The sequence below is a fragment of the Thermobia domestica genome, chromosome 7 (genome assembly GCF_964235325.1).
Source record: "Thermobia domestica chromosome 7, izTheDome1.hap1.1, whole genome shotgun sequence".
In the NCBI taxonomy this organism is placed as follows: Eukaryota; Metazoa; Arthropoda; class Insecta; order Zygentoma; family Lepismatidae; genus Thermobia; species Thermobia domestica.
The window spans coordinates 157,314,530-157,335,200 of NC_137460.1; the positions used below are offsets into that span (position 1 = coordinate 157,314,530).

The 20,671-nt window shown below is 32.8% G+C and overlaps 2 protein-coding genes across 4 annotated transcripts in view; one reads left to right on the forward strand and one right to left on the reverse strand.

Annotated features, from left to right (window-relative positions):
* The window catches only part of Pxn (Peroxidasin), an 899,909-nt gene extending 884,723 nt beyond the window's left edge, over positions 1-15,186 (forward strand). For both annotated transcript variants that reach the window (XM_081765474.1, XM_081765473.1), the window contains exons 22-23: positions 3,435-3,913; positions 8,399-15,186. In XM_081765474.1, coding sequence (XP_081621600.1) covers positions 3,435-3,913; positions 8,399-8,491 — 572 coding nt within the window. In that variant the 3' untranslated portion in view covers positions 8,492-15,186. The remainder of the gene's footprint in view (positions 1-3,434; positions 3,914-8,398) is intronic.
* The window catches only part of LOC145690519 (acyl-coenzyme A thioesterase 13-like), a 95,515-nt gene that overhangs the window by 23,619 nt on the left and 51,225 nt on the right, over positions 1-20,671 (reverse strand). The window contains exon 4 of one of the 2 annotated variants that reach the window (XM_081765478.1): positions 19,633-19,655. The exons of the other annotated variant lie outside the window; for it this stretch is intronic. Within the exon in view, the coding sequence (XP_081621604.1) occupies positions 19,648-19,655 (8 nt within the window). The 3' untranslated portion in view covers positions 19,633-19,647. Of the gene's footprint in view, positions 1-19,632; positions 19,656-20,671 lie in introns of those variants that run through there. 2 annotated transcript variants of the gene reach the window in all.

Below are 20,671 nucleotides of genomic sequence, written 5' to 3' on the forward strand. Positions count from 1 at the left end.
CATTTCTTACATAAGATAGAGAAAATTAAATTAAATTTTTAGTTTTATGGCTAAACCTTTATACCCTGTAGGCTAAAGGAAACGGACGATTAATGTAAATGGATGATAATTTAATTGGTAGAATGAAAATGTGGGAAATGGGAGAATCTCGAGAAAACCCATGGGCCCTGTGTTGTCCACTACAAACCTGGTCTGGGATCGAACCAGAGATTTCTCACACCAGAGATGAGCGCTCTACCACTGAGCCACCGTGCCCCACTGATAGAACGTAGTGAATGAGCTAGGATAATAGTATACACAAATGAATATAGTGAAAACAAAGCAGAAAAATGTATAAAATCGGATACGATTAAGTTGGAATTGACTGTTCATTACAATACAGGTATAGTACAGAATTCATGAACATTTCATACTTTAAAATAAAGAAATTCATTACATTATTATTATTATTATTATTATTATTATTATTATTATTATTATTATTATTATTATTATTATTATTATTATTATTATTATTATTATTATTAACTTTTTTGAAACTTCAATATCGTGAAAGTTGCGAAAGAGGCATTGCTGATATCTTTAAAACTATAATAGTTGACTAGGAACAAAAATTTTCGTCTCCATTTTTTCGTACTTGATATAATTGTTCTGCAAATTCCTAAAAAAGTGTATTTTTAAGAGTCAGGAATTTCGTTGTCTAAATAAGTCATAGTTCTTCCAGGATTTTTGTTCATTTCTTTCGTAAGTACAAATCAAATAAGTTTTATTAAGAGATCATCACTATTTTTATTAACATCATTTTCTCCGTAATTTTATTTAGCAATGGTATATCGTTAACTTGTTAGATGGCGCTTATAAATACTCGATGTGATCTTTAAAAAAGAATTATCACTAATAACATATTCTTTTAGGAAAGTAAGTAATCTTATTTAGTCACTGCTTTATTGTAGTTTTATCGACAATCTTTTTTTTTCTTTCTTTGATTTTTAATGGTCATAAACTGAGAGACATTAAAAAAGTTTTTTGAGAAAGCAGGTGAAGATAACACTGTACAACACGAAAATCGTCCTTTAGTTGTTAACATGTTTTTCTTATGTATTTTTTACATGAAAAAATCAAATCTGTAATTACTTTTAATGTAGACATTATTTTTTTTTTAATTGATAAGTTCGCAATACACTTAAGATCAATATGTGAATATACGGCGTTTTTAGAGGTAGGACTAAATGCGCTTAAGAACAAAATTATAGCACATAGCTTGCAACATACGCTTATATAAACAGCGACAATTTTTCTTTACAGAGAGGGATACATTGTTTATAGATAGAAGCTCATTCCTCATCCACCTAAATTATTTGTTCACTGCATAAGACATTTTCTGCTGCTTCTCATTGCTTATCTTCATTTCAGATGGTAACCCAATTGATATATAGTGATTAGCTTGTTTACAAATTTGTGCTGCCCAATAATAGATTTTTAGCACTGAACAAACATTTATCTAGCATGCAGTGGAATATAATGTTCTGTGTCTGCAAAAATGAATCTGATCTATTTTGTTACATACGTAGTTAAACGATAATAAAGAATAAAAATAAAATAAATGCAATCTTACATCTTTAGTTAAAAAGGCTTATTAAGTATACTGGCTATAGGGTTGGTGACCAGGATAAGTTCGAGATACCACACATTCGCTGAATTGCGTGTTTCACGAATTTGAGAAACTGGCTATAAGGAAAACGAAATGCTATGAAAATCACTGTTCGTATGGTTTGGCGCGAACAAATAGAACAATGGATCATGTAAGAGATTGTTACTTCTGCTTGTCAGATGTAGATTTTTTTTCTTTTTTTTTCTAACTTTAACTATCAGATGATTCATCATCCTAATTTAAAGTCAGCCAATCGACCAGTTCCACACAAAATTAAGTTTTCAGTACCTAAACTTCAGAACACTGCACCATTGATTAAAAAGATATATTAGACGTCCCAAACAACAGAGAAGATGCAGATTTTCAGCCATCCCATCCCAATCCAAATATATATGGATAGGCCGTGACTAAGCAAACCACTACTTCCCTAAGTACGGGTCCCGAAGATAATATTTCATTCCCGGCAACAAGAACATATCTCATAAACCAATTTGAATCCTCAAAATCTGGTTTGATTGCAGATTGGTTTGAAGATTTTTGTTAAATTATATCTACTAAACAGAGAACATATAGTTTTGACGTGTCTTAAGGAGAAATTCCTAAATTTAAGTGAGACAAAAATTAAAGAGGGAGTATTTGTTCGTCCACAGATTAAAGAAGTCATGCAAGGTATTTGAAACTAAATTTTCCGAAATTGAGAAACAGTTAACTGACATTTAAATCGGTATGTTCAGGTTTCTTGGATACGTAACAGCTGAAAATTATGAAGCCATATACAGTTTTCAACCCATGGGATGCAACATGTCACTAAAATTACATTTTTTACATTCACATCTGAATTTCTTTCCTCAAAACTGGTGCATAAGTGCTGATCAAGGAGAACGATTTCGTCAGGACAATGCCACATTTGAGAAACGCTACAGTGAAAAAGGATAGAAGATATATATATATACTGATTATTGTTGGTTTATCCTGAGAGAGACTCCAGAGGATGTCTTAAAGCGTAAACGATTAAACAAAGTATTGTAAAGTGTATTTCTACAAAAATGAATATTAGTATCATATGTCTTAATAGGCAACATTAGATAGGAAATTTGATGTTAATATGTACTTTACATGTAATGTATAATGGTCTGTCCAACAAAAACGAGACGTGATGGAACATTTCGGTTTTCACCAATGAATTCAGTATCTGCCATTTAGTTAAAATCTCACAATTCCATTTGAAGGCACAAAAACATTTAAAACTGTTGTACAGTGTAACCCAAGCTTGAAGATACTAAGAATAAAGAAATAAAAAAATAAATAAATAAAATAAAGATGTTATATATGTGCATATGCGCTTATATAAATAGGACCACTCCCCTATGCCCTCTTCACTATCTTCACTTATGCTACCATGATTAAATTTAGCCGGGTTCGAATCTTTATTTGTAATCCTATGGTAACATGAACTAATAGACACATGGCGAGAGACGAAATTATCCAGACTTGAGTCTTTTCTTTAGAACGAGTTAACTCAGAAATCGAATTAAAATTGGAAATTTTTACGATAAGTATTTAATAAATGCAACTATTGATGTTTAGAAAACACCACAATGTTTCCTCATCTCTTTAGAAGTCAGTACACAATATTGGAAATATAGATATTTTATAAAAGCTAAAGCGCATTATAGTCTAGCATCAATATCTTTCCGCAATAGTCAAATTATAGAAGTGAATAATATTTATGAGCCTCTTAGTGTTGTTTTATACATTTACTAAAAAAGTGTTTGTAATCCAGATTGCAGCAACTCTGGACATTTTAATACAATAACCCGACTTCCTTCTGGACGTCTTCGTCGGTCATTGGGATACTCTTACCCAGAAGATAAACCAGTTGATTACAAAGATAATTCAGTGACTGAAAGTGCAATATTTGATAATAGAACTTTATCAGATAGTGAAGATGCGGAGATAAACGACAGTAATAATCACAGAAAGAAAATAGTGAAAAAAAGTATTACGAAACAAAGTAGTGATAGCGATGACGTAACTACAGATATACAAGAAGTCGAAGAAGAGCGAATAGAAGGTATAGAGACTGTGTTGGAAAACTTCCAGAAAACCTTAAAACAGTTACAACATAAAATACGTAAGCTTGAACATCACTGTGGAATGGGTAAGAACTCAAAACATCCCAAGTGCATAGACGCACAAGGAAAAGTAAGGAAAAACCACGAACTGTGGAATGTGGATGATTGTACTTCTTGTAAATGTGAGGTAAGAAAAAAATATATATAAATATAACGCTTAAAGTTTTAGAGAAGGAAGGAGACGATAAATAAACACGATAATGTGCAACTCTGAGCTGTGGTAACAGTTGAAAACTTTATACATAGGGTTCAGAAGTATTGTGTGAATAAACTTGTGATTCCTTACGTAAATACTTCTTACGAAGCTATAAGAAAAAGCGAGTTATTTATAAAAAACTGTTTCGGAAACAGAGGATGCAAATCAAGAAAGCCATTTATTCCCAACGGAACCATGTAAGCAACAATAACTGCCGGCTGCATCAGCAGCACAATGAACAAAACATAACTTTAAATAATGATCTTAATTTTTTAAAGTTCATCATGTCCTTATATTTTGTTTTCTTGGAGTTAAATGTTCCATTTCATGTCAAGATTATATAAGACAGGATCAAGTTTGACGTGGGATTCAATTTCATAAGAAGATTCTTCTCCTGATCCAGTGTAACGAATCGCTTGGGAAATTTTTGTCATTAAACTTTTCAACACCCTATAAACATAACAAACATTATTAATCAAAATGTAATAAATAAGTGTTCATATTTATGTTTAATGCGCTAATTTTGTTTAAACTAAAACATTGTAAACCACATCAGTGTATAAAAGTACATGCTTTCTCTGATGTAACTAAGTAGCACGATAAATACGACGAAACTATTTGAAATGCAATAAAAACAACACTTCATTAGTACGAACCCTATGTATTAATTGCAAGCTTTTTTGTATTATTATTTAAAAAAAATAAGCAAGAAGAGTAAAGGTAGTTTTTGTCACTTGTTTTTACTTATTTCAAGCAACTCGAAATATATGAGACAACTCAAATGTTGAGAAAAATCCGAACCATATATATCTGTTAGGAACGGAGTCCGGGATCAAGGACCACTTATATGGTAGCGAACACAGCTCAGAGTTGCAAAATCGTGTGTTTGTTTTTATTTTCTATTAGTCTGACTAGTCTACAAGTCAAATATATGAATTGAAGTTGGATATTGTAGTTTTAAATTTAGTTTAAACTTTGTGTAAAGTTTCATGTTTTTTTAAATACCTGCAATTCGAAAGCCGCAAGTAAGAAATAAAAACATATTGGGAGATAGATCTAAATTAAATTTTCTATTGTATATCACATTTTAAAAGACAATACAAATTTTCTTTTCATCGAATTAAGCACTATATTTTTCTTTCTTTTTTAAAGTTAGATACATTATTCTTTTGTGATTAATTCTTGTTCATGAACTGAGGTGTTAATTTAAACAATAATACTGTAATTTATTGGTGCCTCATATGGTAAACGACGATATGCAACTTGTGACGCACGTTTAGAATTACTCGTAACTTAGAGTACAAATACAGTTATTCAGAACTGATCGGCTCGGGAGAAGATAACGGGGAAGCGTCACCTCCATCGAAATTGAGTTAATAGATCGATTGAATTGGGATGAAATCACAGAACAGTATGTAGGTATTTGAAGTTCAGAAATGTAACTATAGATGGCAGGAGAAGCTTGCTTGGTATATGGCATTGCATTCATTGCATGGGAATGTGAAATTTCCGTTTCCAATTTACTCAAAAGTTAAAAAATGTCGCTGACCATTATCTTACCCCGAGGCGCTCAATTATTCAAAATACACTTGTTTTCTTTTTTCATCAAAGATTGTTAGAATAAAACAGATAAAAAAACAATGACACTATCTGATGAAGCCAAAGTGTATAGTTGGCGAAACTGTTACACGTTAATATGTTTTACAATAAACGTACTGATTTGCTCAGCGAGTAGTTTGAATCAGATTTAAGTATGTTAAAATCAAAGCTTGTACACTCATGTCCAAAATTATTGTCGCATGGCTATAAATATGTTGTTCTAGGAATATAATTTGATAACGAATTCGTCCGGTATTTCTTATAATGTTAGTATGTGTATAATCGGCAAAGACATGCATTTGGCAATTTTCATGTCAAAAGAGCAGTAAATAAGAACAATAAAACGAATATAAAACTTACTTGTCCATTTAGCAACATTTTGTTTTACTCATTCTAATTTTCGTATCTATTATTCTTTTCCTAAGAAATTTACCACAAATATACATTTCTCGATTATACACATAGTATCAGTATTAAAAGTACCCTGCAAAATCATTATCAAATTATATTCTTACAAGAAGACAGTTATAGATATGCGACAATAATTTTGGACATGAGTGTACAATGGAAAATATTATAATGGAAAATATTATATTATTATGTAAATATAATATTCAGTGTATTGATCATGAGTTAATTATTGTAAGTTTGTGTTGATACGTTGAAAAAGAGCACCATGGATGAGCTCGAAACGTACTGAATTATTAAACAATTGTTTTGAGGACAAAATTAGGTTTTATCTTCTTAAATTATTATAATTTCTATCCTTTCACGCGCGTGCAATATTAATGATAATGATGTTTAAATTACTCTTTACGCTCTGTTTAGCAGAAAACAGTTGTTTTAAAAGCTAAACTGATTTCTACTTACTTACTCCAGAAGTTTTTGAAATTAGATCCAACTTATGTACCAAATCATTCAATTCTAATTGAGGTGTTGTAGAACCTTATCTCTTCTTTCTCAATACTTTGGCTGGACGAAGTTTCACCCCCTGACAAAGTCTTGGTGGTTTTGGAATTGAAAGATCTAGTCTACGTAATATAGGTCATATTACTCTTCCTTATCGGTATTTCTGGCGATAGATTTTGATGCTCAATGATCTTTTTCTAATTGAACCTTCTCCTTTAAAAATGAAAAGCCATTACAATGGTTGTGTTGCTAGTGCCAAACCAATAATAATAATAATAAAACGAACAACTGTGTATTATAGGAAGCTGAGAACATTGTAAGATGCCATGTTGGTGGGGCCTTGCCCTCTCCCCCTCAACCTACAGCTAGAGGTAGAAAGATACCTAAAATTTCTTACGAATTTTTTCAGGACTCCAGTCATGGAACAATGGCCATTTCGTCATATTCTTAGCTTCCCGTGACCAGCGTTTGAGCCTTTCTTTGCACGTTTTATTGCAATATGTGAAGGCTATGGTTCACCCTGATATGCTTCTTTTTAAAATATACTAAATCCAAATTCTTGCCTAACGGAGTAACGATTCTTTTCTAAAGCTTTAACAGAGAACACGCAATATGACTAAGACTTTATCAAATCATTTACACAGTCTCTTCTAGTTGCAGCATTCAAGCCTGCCATTTTGACTAATACAAACAAAAGGCAAGATAATGCATATTGATGCAAAACATTAACAACACATGATTACAATCATGACTGTTGAAGTAATGAAAATATTAGTGATAATACATGAAAATCATAAACAGAATTCCTGACTGTAAACAAACGTATATACTATGCCTAAAATCATTTTTATACTATACAAATATCCTAACAACGCTGCTACTGTGTGTGCAAGGAAAGGTGGCTTCTGACAGTTGGGTAGAGCACGTAGAGTACTGGAGGCACTGTTGCCAGAGGCTCCGCAACAGAGACAGCAGCTCTGGCGACAAACTTAAGACATTTAACAAATCATCTCAACTACCAGCAACAGCGCAGTCAGTGACTTTCGTGGCCTAGCAACAGCGTGAAAGAATACTGCTGTGATTGGCGAACAATCCTTTCTCTCGTCCAGTGTTCTCAATTTTCCTAGTTTTGCTTTTTATAGATTTAAATTTGATTTAAATTACTCGCAGAGCTAAACAATACGTTTATTGTAAAAAATATTCACGTGTAACAGTTTCGCCAACTATCCACTTTGGCTTCATTAGACACTGATATTTTCTGGTATTTGATAGTGTCTGATGACACCAAAGTGGATAGTTGGCGAAATTGTTACTCGTGAATAATTTTTCCAATAAACGTATTGTTTAGCTCTGCGAGTAATTTAAATCAAATTTAAATCTATAAAAAGCAAAACTAGGAAAATTGAGAACACTAGAGTATTCCAATATAGTATTGTACAAAATCTGAACCTCATATGCTGAAATTAATATTACTTTCGATCAGAATACTTGAATTGGCGTACATCATATAAAGTTATTTTTACTGCAAAATTATCCCAGATGTATGTAGTTGTATTTCGTTCGTAATGAATACAATGCTGTATGATTCAGTAAAGTTCTTGTTTGTATCATATTTTATACGAAACACCTCTTTGCAAGTAACAGTAAATTACATTATGTATTTTTAATTATATATTATTATTTTTACTTAGTGACTTTCCTGTAATAATGACAAACCTTTTTCTTTTCAATAATCTTTATTTTCCTTTCCTTCACCACGCAGAATTATAGCATAATTTTGGAGTTTCTCAGTTCATTATGAAAATATTTTAAATATATATTTGTAGCTCTTATCTATAATCTGACCACTTTTTTTCATTTTCATATATATATTCAGCATAGAATCTTAATTCTTTTTTAATATTTCAGAGCAGACAAATTACCTGTACAACAATCAAGTGCCCAGACGTCACTTGTGACAATCCAACGAAAAAGGAGGGACATTGTTGTCGTGAGTGTTAATAGCACTCTGTACATAGCACAAGATGCTCATGAACTATTTTACTCATACTGGATGTGCCATGCATTTTGAAGCTCTAGTTTCGGTATTACGTTCTCTCAGATGAAGAGTGGATGATGATTGAACAGCATTATGATCATGTGACACTTCCTGTTTAACGCAGGTGATTCCTTCGAGTGAGAGAAGATAAATAACTGCAGGAGAATTTTAATTTAACTAGTCAAACCGTAAAAAAACAGCACGAATAACTGCCATGAAATATATCCTGCAAAAATAAATGACAATGCTGGTGACATCTGTCAAACGAAGAGCAAGATGTTTTAACATAAAAACCTAAAGCGGAAGAAAAAAAGAACAATTTTAAGTTAGACTGAATATTTGTGATTTCCATTTTTCTTAATGGATTAGTGTTTTGTGTAATTTTATGCACAGTACTTCTTTACCTTTCTGTATATTTTAATTTTCTACGTGAAGAACATTTACTTTTGTCACTTTCTTTTAAGTAGCTTCAATGCTATTAGCATTTGTACATTAGTGTATCACTTATTCTCGGCCCAGAATTGTCTTTCAGTTGGAAATAGTCAAAACGCCATTTTTTAGCCGTTCTAATACATTATATTATGAATAGAGAAAGACATGAGTTATAATAGTAGTTGCTATTTCTGATCTTCAGTATTTGTAATCTCTGTACATATATACATAAACATTATATTAGATATAAGATTTATGAGGTTCACCAATACTGTAACTTTTTTCTTAATGTTACAATATAACATCTTACAACTTGGCATAAAATAGAAAACAAGTTGATAACATATAATTGAAGTTATAGAAATGGTTCGGATTGATTCTTCTTATTAATCAATTTGAATTAGTACTGTATAAGTAAATATGCTGCTCAGCCAACCACTAAATATGTATTTAAAAATAGCTTCCATTAATATAAGTTGGCCTTTCATACAATCTGTTTGTAGGCTTAGTAACTAGAATAATGATAGTTTTATTTGAATATGTGAATTTATGTCTCCACTGACACGTTGAGATTACGTCATAGTAGAAAAGAAAATTAATAATGTATTGTCTATATAATTAAATTGTTCCGTATCTTATGTAATTTTACAAGAGTTTCTGTGATAATTTACAGTGCATAATGTAAGAACAATTACGAGATTGAGCAAAGGAAGCAAGAGAAGATTGTATGATTTCCTTCAGTGTGTAATTCAATTTCTGTTAGGATCAATTAGCCTTTTGAAGTTATTTAAAAAAATCTGGTCGTTAAACCAGAAATTGTGCATTGTGAAATATATATATAAACATTATTAAAAAAAACATTATTCTTTGATAATAATAATTTAAGAAAAAAGTTTTCTCCATACTCCACAGAACAATTTTCACATTACGTTGTATGCCATTTCTATGTAATTTGTTTAAAATTTTGTTATATTAATTACCGTGGAGATAACATCTTTGTTAATATTTCATACTTTCTTGTTAAATAATATCAAATAATGATTCTGGAATTGATGTTAATATTTCTCTTGTGTATTTTGGTGAACCTCGAATCGATTTAATACTCAATTTGCAAATATTTTCTATGTTAACGATGATGCCATAGATTTTATTGAAAGCATTTACAAATCTGTCTATCTATATATATATATATGGCATAGTTAAGATTGCGCATTTGTCCCTTTAAGTAGAGGTGCTACTGATTTTGGGAAAATCGTTTTTGTTACCAGTATTTAATTTATTTAATAACCCCCCGTCCCAACACTGCCACCTCATTTTTTTTTTCGAATTTTACTTTGAATTCTTTACAAAATATGTAACTCCCATCTTCTTCTCAAGTCTTTTGTGATGATAGATAAATGAATGTGTGTGAATGTAAGCGCATAATCTAATATATATATATATAAATATATATATATATGTGTGTGTGTGAGAGAGAAATCGAATCAAGTGTACACACGGAAGAAACGTTATGTAATGAGTATTTGTAGAAATAAACCTAAGCGAAGAAAGCATAATAAGAATGTCATATTGGTTTCAGGATTAAATGGTACAGGTAACTTTGGTTAATGAAAGGAGTATAATTGAGAAAATCTGTATGTTTTGGATTACCTTTTTCATTTTTTAAAAATCTATTTTGTTATACATTTTGTAATTACAAGTCAAGATGTGTATAACTGACGCTACCATCTGAGATTTAATAGCATAATACCTCTTTGTATTTCATACGAAACAATAGAATATAAATCATACACCCCAGGCATAATTTATTATAGTTTATAAACAGAAATCATAATGCCATAGAAAGACAAGTGTCAATTTTGAAATATCAATGAAACAAAATAAAGGTATTTACTTAGTGTCTTGCGTATTACACACAAGAAAAGAAAGGAAAACTAAAACAAATTACACAAATACGTTTATTGTTGATGGGACATTCCTGAAGTATACAGAAGAAAGAGAACAAGAATATATTATTATTATTATTATTATTATTATTATTATTATTATTATTATTAATAATAATAATAATAATAATAATAATAATAATAATAATAATAATAATAATAATAATGAAGACAGTGGTAACGGTTTAATATAATCAATCTTTTTAACATGTTAATTAATTTATGTGACAATATTTTTCCTGGCTTGTGCTTTCATCCCAATTTGTTCGTTTTTATTATTGTGATATATCAAACATTGTTATCAATCTTTCTGCGGTAATTCTTTTCTATGTTACTCGGCAGTGCTTCGTGATTTTGTCACTACCTTACATGAGGCCGTTTCTTGGTATCCAGTCAAGGACTGATTTTCTCTGTCGATCTTGTGCGTCTTTTTCTATCTTTTAAGAATGATTCCAAATACATCTCTCAATATTTCGTTGTATAGTCTACAGATAGTGAATATATGATTTTATTAGTGTCCACGCCTTCGATTCATATGTCAAAAAAAGGCACAATAAATCTACGGAAAATTTTACGCTTTAGCTTTAGACACATTGGCATTTTAATTTTTAATATGAAGCTGTTCATTCGAATGCATTCCAGTTTAACTTAATGCAATTATTATTTATGATTTTTTTATTTCTTAAATGTTGCATTTCATTATTTTTCTGTCCAAGCAAATAAACTGGGATGTGAGCATGCCAGAAAAAGAATTATTTTCGTATCTGATATATATATATATATATATATATATATATATATATATATATAATATAGGGTGGAGCAGTGGTTCAGGCCATTTTAAAGACGTTATCAAGAGAAAGAATAATTAAATTTATTCGTGTGTAGCAAGGAAACATGTACACATTTACTCATTTGTGAATTTACGTCACCAAATAGAAAACAAGTTGCACCAAAAAGGACAACTGTCACTTGTTTTGTTTTGTTTTGTTTTGTTTTTAAAGACAGTTTCCTTTTGTCCGTATGTCAGTTTCAGAACTGAAACGTCGCTTTCAGGTAAAAGTTGCAAGAATTCCCCCTAGATACGCTGGAAAGAGTAATGGTTGATCTTGGAAGACTTGCCAAATGTATAGCGGAATGGCGATCATCTGCAAGATGTAATATTTGGAAAGCAACTTTTTTTGGTGCAACATTGTTTTCTGTTTGATGACTTAAATTCACAAATAAGTAAATGCTCACATGTTCAGTATGTATTCCAACTTGTTACACCCGTATAAATTTCTTCATTTCCTCTTAATAATGTGTTCAAAATTGCCCGATTCACTGCCGCACCCTATATATATATATATAAAATTCCTAATTTATTAATTTTCGTTCTATCATATTTTATTCATTCTTAGTTTTCCTTCATCTTGACAGCTTTGACTTTTCACTTTCTGTATAGTGCTTTCTTCTGTGTGTAATAAGCAAGATAACCAAGCAAATACTTTATGTTCATTTTATATATCTGCACTGGAATTTATTTGTTCTTAATGCGTATAATATGGCGCAACTGTATATTTAATTAAACTATAACTATGAAAAATACTTAGGGAATGAAATACCGATTACTAGAAATTTTGTTTAAATCTGAAATAATTATTACCTTTCAATGTTAAATTTGGTTAATTTTGTCTGATTCTTGAAAATATACATTGGATATACATGTTTAGAATAAGTGCTGAATTATATTTCTTAAGAAATGAAACAAAAACATAATGCTATTCAAATACATTTGGTTGAAGTATATCTTAATAAGCGATTGTTTACACACTATGTTAGTTACCTTACTGGAGAATGTCAACAATACGATAATGTTGCATCTAGATTACTGGAGAGAATTAGTACTAAGTTCATTATCTCATTAGTGAAAGTGAATTCAAGGTTCTGATACAATCATAATGAGTAAAGGGGTTATATTTAAGTGATCTAATAAATCATGTTCGATGGTGAAAACAGTAATCACAAGTATGGTATAACAACCTTTACTGTGTGCATTTCATGTGACATCATTTGAAGACCCTCTCCTACTCTGTCAGTCACTCGATGAACGAAGAATACAAAAATTCAGAAATTCATATAGCTACTTGTCCCTTATTAACATTGGATTGTAATGCAAGTCATTCTATTTGAAAAGTGGTTGGTCAACTAAATAAATTTCTAGTACTCAAATGCATAAACGATTTATAAAAGCAATAACTGAAAAAATAAATACATACACTATTGAGAAAGCACTTTACAGAAAGTATAACCGATTCTTAAATCTTGCACTTCTCACATACACAAAAAACATCTGTTAATGTGTAGCGGCTTTGAAGTATACGTAAAGAATAAAAAAAAAAAAATACTACAAGGTATTGACGCCAATATATCTTAAGCTTTTGATTGAGATTTTGGTAATACAATCCTGATTCTAATCATAGGCTACTGTCGTACAAATTTACGTATACGCTCAAAAGCGTTGCACGCTGGGAATATTGGTCTTGGGAGTGAGAAGTAGCAAGATCCAGTTATATTTTTTGTGAAGTGCTTGGCAATAGTGGATGGATTTTTTTCAGTTATTGTGTCTTAATAAATTGTTCATGTATTTGAATTCGCGAAAACTATTTTTCAAATAGAATGATTGGTGTTACAGTTCGGTGTTAGTAAGGGACGAATGGGTTGGTCAACTCTTAGACTTCTGTGTTCTTCGTTAATGACTGATATCACGTGGAATTGCTAAAGCACAGTAAAGAAAATCATAGCATGATGTAACACATTTTTCTCTTTTAATTTTCCAATATAAGGTAAACATATACAAAATTGTATTTTTTTTTTTTTTTAACAAATAATTTTGTAAATTGTTGTAAATACTGAATATTCTATCATGTTTAATAATTCCGGCCAAATTATCGTCCTTCTATTGACGACCTTAGCAATCATCTTTAAAATCTATTTTTTATGTCTGCAGTTATTAATTCCAGATACAGTACTGGCACCTGCAGCATTTGCTTCGTCATTTACAGCAGACAAAATTCTTTCCAAGTTGCATGCGATTTTCGGTAATAGGTTGCACGGACGCTTTAACTACTTGCCACCCATTAGCATTGCAAAATCATTTTATTAAGTTGTTTGTAAAACAAGCTTGAAATACGCTAATGAAGCTGTTAATTTTCTTAATAAGAGGAAGCTATTTATAATAATCGTTGGTGTTAAAATTAATGAAATACTCCTAAACTGTTTTACGTACCCACTATTGTTCTCATGATTTATCTACTTACATAAGTTTATATAAATTTATTGTCTTTATGCAATTTGAGCAATTATACATATAATTCGAAAGAATTTCACTTTTCATCAATTGCTTTTAGTTGTAATGCCAATTTTAAATAATCGTGTTTTTTCACAAATGAATTAGTACAAGCAAAATTCTAAACGGATAGTATATGTAAACGACAAAATGATTGTATCTAAGCCTTGAGTTTAAACTTCAGTCCAATCTCCCATCAAATATTTCGAATGAATACAATTGACTATTATTTATGACGATATAACTTCGCCTGACTATTCTAGTCAAAACTCACCGCCGTAATGACAAATATCCATAAAAGAACAGAAAATCTTTTACCTGAAAAATGTACTGGAAAGATTTTGTACACACGTGAAGAAAATTTGGTAGATCACAATATTGAGGCCTTCCGTTTTTGTTTATGAATAAAAGTAATCCATGTATTTGACGTCGATATTGCAATCGTCGTTTAAATTGTTAACACATTTATATACCTAGAAAAATCTTGTCAAATAATGATAGTATAGGGAATATTGAGAAAATCAGATAGCTATTATTTTATTTCTTAAGTAGCCTTTTGAAATAATTCATTGTTCCTAATTATTTTTATTCCTGTGATACAATATCCTCCACAATTCTCAGATGCTACAGAAGACAATAGCATATCATTTTTTGTTGAAACTGATGTGGCAATAACTTTTTTGTGGTTTTTAAAAATATAGACCTTTTTTATTTGTGCTTTGAGCTACAACACTGCCATGACATTAAATTAACAAATCCTGCTTTTTATTGCTGATTTAATTATGTTTTATTTTCCCCTCTGTAACCCTTGAGGTAATGTATGTGGTGGTTCTGTGAATTTTATGCGCATAATACTGTGTAGAAGACTAGCCATTGTTGTATTTCTGTGTCAATACGTTTGGTTGTAAAGAATAATGTATAATGTGTTAAATATATTTCGTGTTTTATCAGAGATTTGTTTTCCTATTTACGCTTATTTTTTTTAAAAAAAAGAATCTCCTGATCAGATAAATAATTAGTAATACCTATATAAATATACGTTGGTTGCATAATGAGGCACAAAGTAAAATGGATAAACAAATTGTTCGACATGAGTCACAGTAGCGTAATGATAATTATGTGAGCCTGCTTGCAAAATTATATTTCAGACCCCTTAAAAATATATGTAGTGATATCAAAAAATACGGTGAATATTTTTTTTTAGCAGCAACTGCTGACGCTACAATCATTTGATGCAATTTGTCCGATAGCCAAATCCGTTGAAACAGGCAGCGTAAAGTTGGAACACGTCCTGACTTGTCAGCGAGTGTCTAGAGCCGCTAAAGTGAGGTTGTGCTTAAAGTCTCTCTCACGCATCAAGGATTTCGAACAACGCACGAACAAGTTATATTTCAAGTTGCAAAAAAAACTCATGAAATGTTGAAATTGGTGTATGTCGATAATGCTGTTAACTTTGAAGACTGTTTATCAGTGGCACTAGCAATTTAAAAACAGCAATTAGTCGGTAGAAGTCGAGCAACGTTTGGGAGTCCATCAACTTCAAAAACAGAAGAAAACGTGCAAAGAGTGGCAAAAATTGTTCGTTCAAACAGGCGAATAACTATTCGAGACCTTACTGAAGAACATAATACCTCGTACGGGTCCGTGCAAAGCTTTTTAACCGATAATTTGCAATTGACCCGCCGCCATGTTGCATAGGGTGATCGCAGCGAATCGGGACTTGTTGTAGCTTCTTTCTTTTTACAAGAGCTTTCAAGCGATATACCACTTGACCCCTCTTTCCATTTGACAATTTTGAGTTGGACACCGTCTGGAACCCTGGGGCAAAACTTTTTACTTCCATCTGTTGTCCTTTGAACATCATGTGACACTTGTTTTTCAGTTTTTCTGTCTGGCTGCCTTTTTTAGATTTATAGGAGTGGCCATATTGTTTTCAATGCAAATTTTGATGACATTTTGACCCGCCGCCATTTTGCATAGGGTGATCGTAGAGAATCGGGACTTGTTGTAGCTTCTTTCTTTTTACAAGCTGTGGTGGACAAACACCGTGCTCGTGGGTTTTCTCGGGGTTCTCCCGTTTCCTCCCACTTTCTTCATTCCACCATTTCACTCATCTCTCATTATCACCGTCTCCTTTAGCCTAACCGGCATATCCGTGGGACGTAAAACTTAAAGATTTCATTTCATTTTTTTTTACAAGCGATATACCACTTGACCCCTCTTTCCATTTGACAGTTTTGAGTTGGACCCGTCTGGGACCCTGCGGGGAAACCTGGGGCGAAACTTTTTACTTCGCTTTGTTGTCCTTTGCAACTAATGGGAAAACGTGTTTTTCAGTTTGTACACATCTCGGACTGTTTTCGATTTAAAGGCCTGGTACGGACTAAAGGAATCACCCGATATATAGTGCGTTCCACGAGTAACACTAAGGGCCGTCTCCTGAAGAAACCAAGGCAGATAGAAACATGAAACCTTTTGTAACCTTCAAGGGATATAAAAGACAACATTGTACTGATATGAAGAACCCCTCATGAGGTGCGCTCAAGGGGGTGGCAGGGGTAACTACAAAATTTGAAATAGCAACCCTCACCGTGTGGTATCTCATTTGAAAGGTAATCACGTGTAGAGGTCAGTTTTGGAAACTATATGTCGCTAACATGTCCCTATCCAACATGGCGGTTATCCGTAAGTACGGTCGAAGTACGTTCTATGCATAACACTAAGGTCCATCTCCTGAAAAAACCAAGGCAAATAGAAACATGAAACCTTCTGTAACCTTCAAGGGCCATAAAAGACAATATTATGCTGATAAGGAGAATTCCCCAAGTGAAGGGCCTAAGGGAGTTAAGCGGGGTAAGTACAAAATTTTAAATAGCAACCTCCACCGTGTTGTACCTCGTTTCATGTCATGTACCCATGTTGGAACCTACATGTCGCTAGCATGTCTCTATCCAACATGGCGGCCATCCGTAAGTACGGTTGAAGTACGTTCTACTCATAGCACTAAGGCCCATCTCCTGAAGAAACCAAGGCAGATAGAAGCATGAAACCTTGTGTAACCTTGAAAGGACACAAAAGACAACATTATGCTGATAAGGAAAATCCCCCGTGAGAGGAGCCTAAGGGGATTACGAGGGGTAACTACGAGTACTTATGGATGGTCGCCATTGATGGATAGAGACATGATAGCGACAAGCAGTTTTCAGAACTCGTCTCTACACTTAATTAGCTTTCAAACGAGGTACCACACGGTGGGGGTTGCTATTTAAAATTTTGTAGTTACTCCCGTAACCCCCTTGAGTGCACCTCGTGGTGGGTTCTCAGCATAATGTTGTATTTTATGTCCCTTGAAGGTTACAAAAGGTTTCATATTTCTGTCTGCCTTGGTTTCTTCAGGAGATGGGCCTTAGTGTTATTCGTGGAACGCACTATATATCGGGTGATTCCGTTAGTCCGTACCAGGCCTTTAAATCGAAAACAGTCCGAGATGTGTACAAACTGAAAAACACGTATCCCATTAGTTGCAAAGGACAACAGAGCTGAGGACTGAAGAAAAGTTCTGCATAAGCTTCAGTCACGATGTCGGCCACGGAGTTTTGGACTGGGAATTTCTATTTCAAAGCAAGCACAATTATTTAGCTATTCCTGTTCGGTAAACGCAAGTCTAGTGTTCTATAACTCATCACCAGCATAATGTTAGGCTTATAAGGCATGCAATCTCTTCAGCCGCTCTGAATGAGAAAGATTAGATTATGTATTACGGCTGTTTCGTAGGACAGCTGAAAGAGTTCATAATGGATAAATAAAAGTATCAAATAACTTCATTTTAATTTTCAACGAACTTAAAAACGTTTGTTACAGATTTCTCTCTCTCAAATATATATGAGAGTAAACATGCTGAATTTTGCCAAATTAAAACTGTCTGTCCAAACTGTCCAAACTTGAATAAATATAATTTGAAGAATGACTGAACATACCGATATAAGTCAGTATAACGAGTTTATGATCAATGTGTAAACAACCCTGATTGTCCTTTATTCTTACTTTTTGAAAAAGATAGAATGGCGACGCAGGCATAAGAGAATCCACTTCTGTGTGGAGAAGAGATTTAGAAACACGGTAAACTAAAATATTCCTGGATTCTGAAACTATTAAAGAATGAGGAATATTTGTTTGTGTAATCTCCAATTTAACACAAATGTTTTCTCATGAAGAAAAAACATAAAATTATGATGTAAACAGTGCGGCTAGTGTCAAAGACTTATTTGCGCAATAATGCCAAATTGCTCTTGCGAGACATGCCATGATTTAGAGAATAAATACTCAACACTATATATACAGTATATAACATTCTTATTCGTACACATTGTTTTTTCAAACAAAATATTTAATTTATCCGTTAAACTACAATATTGTGCTAGTTAATTGTCACACTTGGATACATTAGGGTTTCACAAACTGAAAAACACAGAAAAATAATTCGTATCAAATTAGATATTAATTAATAAAAACAAACAATGAGAGAATCCCTGTTTTCGTGCAACTTTTCTATTCGTACACACGGGCTATTATACCATAAAGAAATCATACGAAAAACAGAAACTTGGTACATGCTAAGTCTAGCCTTGTGTTTACTGTCATTGTCCTGTTGAAATCTGTACCTATCTTTTGCACATTGCTTGACATTGTTCTTTAATATTTCACAATATACATTGGCATCCATAATGCCATCAGTAAATTGGATGGAGTATGACCTACAGGCCCATACCATTAGTGACCCACCACCATGTTTAGCTGTGGGGGGGTTTCATATTATTATTCTCTGTATTTGGTTTTCTTCATGCCCTACGTACCCCATCTGACCCAAAAAGGTTTATTTTCGTCTCATCGGACCATATAACACTATCCTAAAATTCTTGATCCTTATCACGATATTGTTTTGCAAACGCAAGGCGCTTCTTTCGATTCTCCTTACTTACATACGGCCTTTTTCGCGTTATTCGACCATGATACCTATGTTTTCACAATACACTCCGGACAGTTTGGTCACACATCTGCTTCCTGGACACATTTTCCACTAATGGACGTAGTTCGGGGACACTTTATTTGGGATTTTATCGAACTCTGAAGAATGAAACGTTCGTCGCGTGCTTTTAATTTACGTTCCTTTGGTTTCCTCGGTAAATTTTTCCTTTAATCGTGCTCTCTGAATTTTTGTACTATGTACTGCACAGTGGAGTGCCAGCTAGTAACGGTACACGCTATTTGACATAAAGAATTTCCTCTCAGTGCTAAGTTCATAATTACCTCTTTTAGGTCGGGACTCAGCTCATTCTGCCTACCCATTTTGATCCATGGTGTTCGAAGGAAAGCACGTGCAGCATCTTCTACTAACAAGGGTCATCTACACCACTCACACTGCTTCAATACAAAACGAAGAATACTCGTGAATGATAATATTATTTGTGATTAAAAAGACATGTCATATTAATGTACGAATAGAAATGTTGCATGAAAACATGGTGTTTTTCTTTATTTATTACTATTTAATAATTTTAATACTACTTTGGATTGGTTTTTAAATTGAAATCTGTGATCAAAACTTCCTTTACTCATATACACATAATAGATATAAAAATAATAAACGTAAAGTACACATATGTTACATTTTTTCTCATAAATTTAGGTGTACGAATAAGAATGTTATAAACTGTATAAAGCGTGTCCGGAAAGTAGGTACTCTTTCTTTTTTTTTTTTTTTTAAAAAAAAAGTGTAAAGCAGAATTGTTCAGGCCAAGTTTATTTTTATATGAAAGAGCACACCTTAAACTATTTGTCGACATAGTTGCCACCAGTGTTCAAACATTTGTCATAGCGGGTGACCAACTTGTTTAAACCTTTCTCAAAGAAACATCCCACCAGTGAAGACAACCATAACCCCACAGCGTTTTTTGCATCGTCATCACTTTCAAAGCGCTTACTGCCGAGCTCGCGCTTCAAGTGCAGGAACAAGTGGTAGTCAGACTGCACCAAGTCGGGGCTGTACGGCAGTTGGTCAAACTGCTCCCAACAGAATTATCGGATTTAGGAAGCGATGCTTAGCATTGGCAGCAGAGATTATCTCAACAAACATTAGTTATTGGATACATTTCTCACGTTGAAAGGCTAGACAGTCTCGCGAGACCAAGCAGAATGCTCATCCTTGCACTTAACACAAAATGGCTTGGTCGCTGTACAAGGTTCCACACCATGATTACCCTGGCCACAATTCGCACAAAAAGCAGCACTCACATTACACGACGTGTTGGTGTGCTCAAAGCGTTGACATTTGCAACAGCACAGGGGACTGGAACATACAAACTGACCATAAATTGAAATTTTAGACTTGCATTTTTTTGAATTTACCTATAGTGGCATACGATTTATTACTGTCTTTA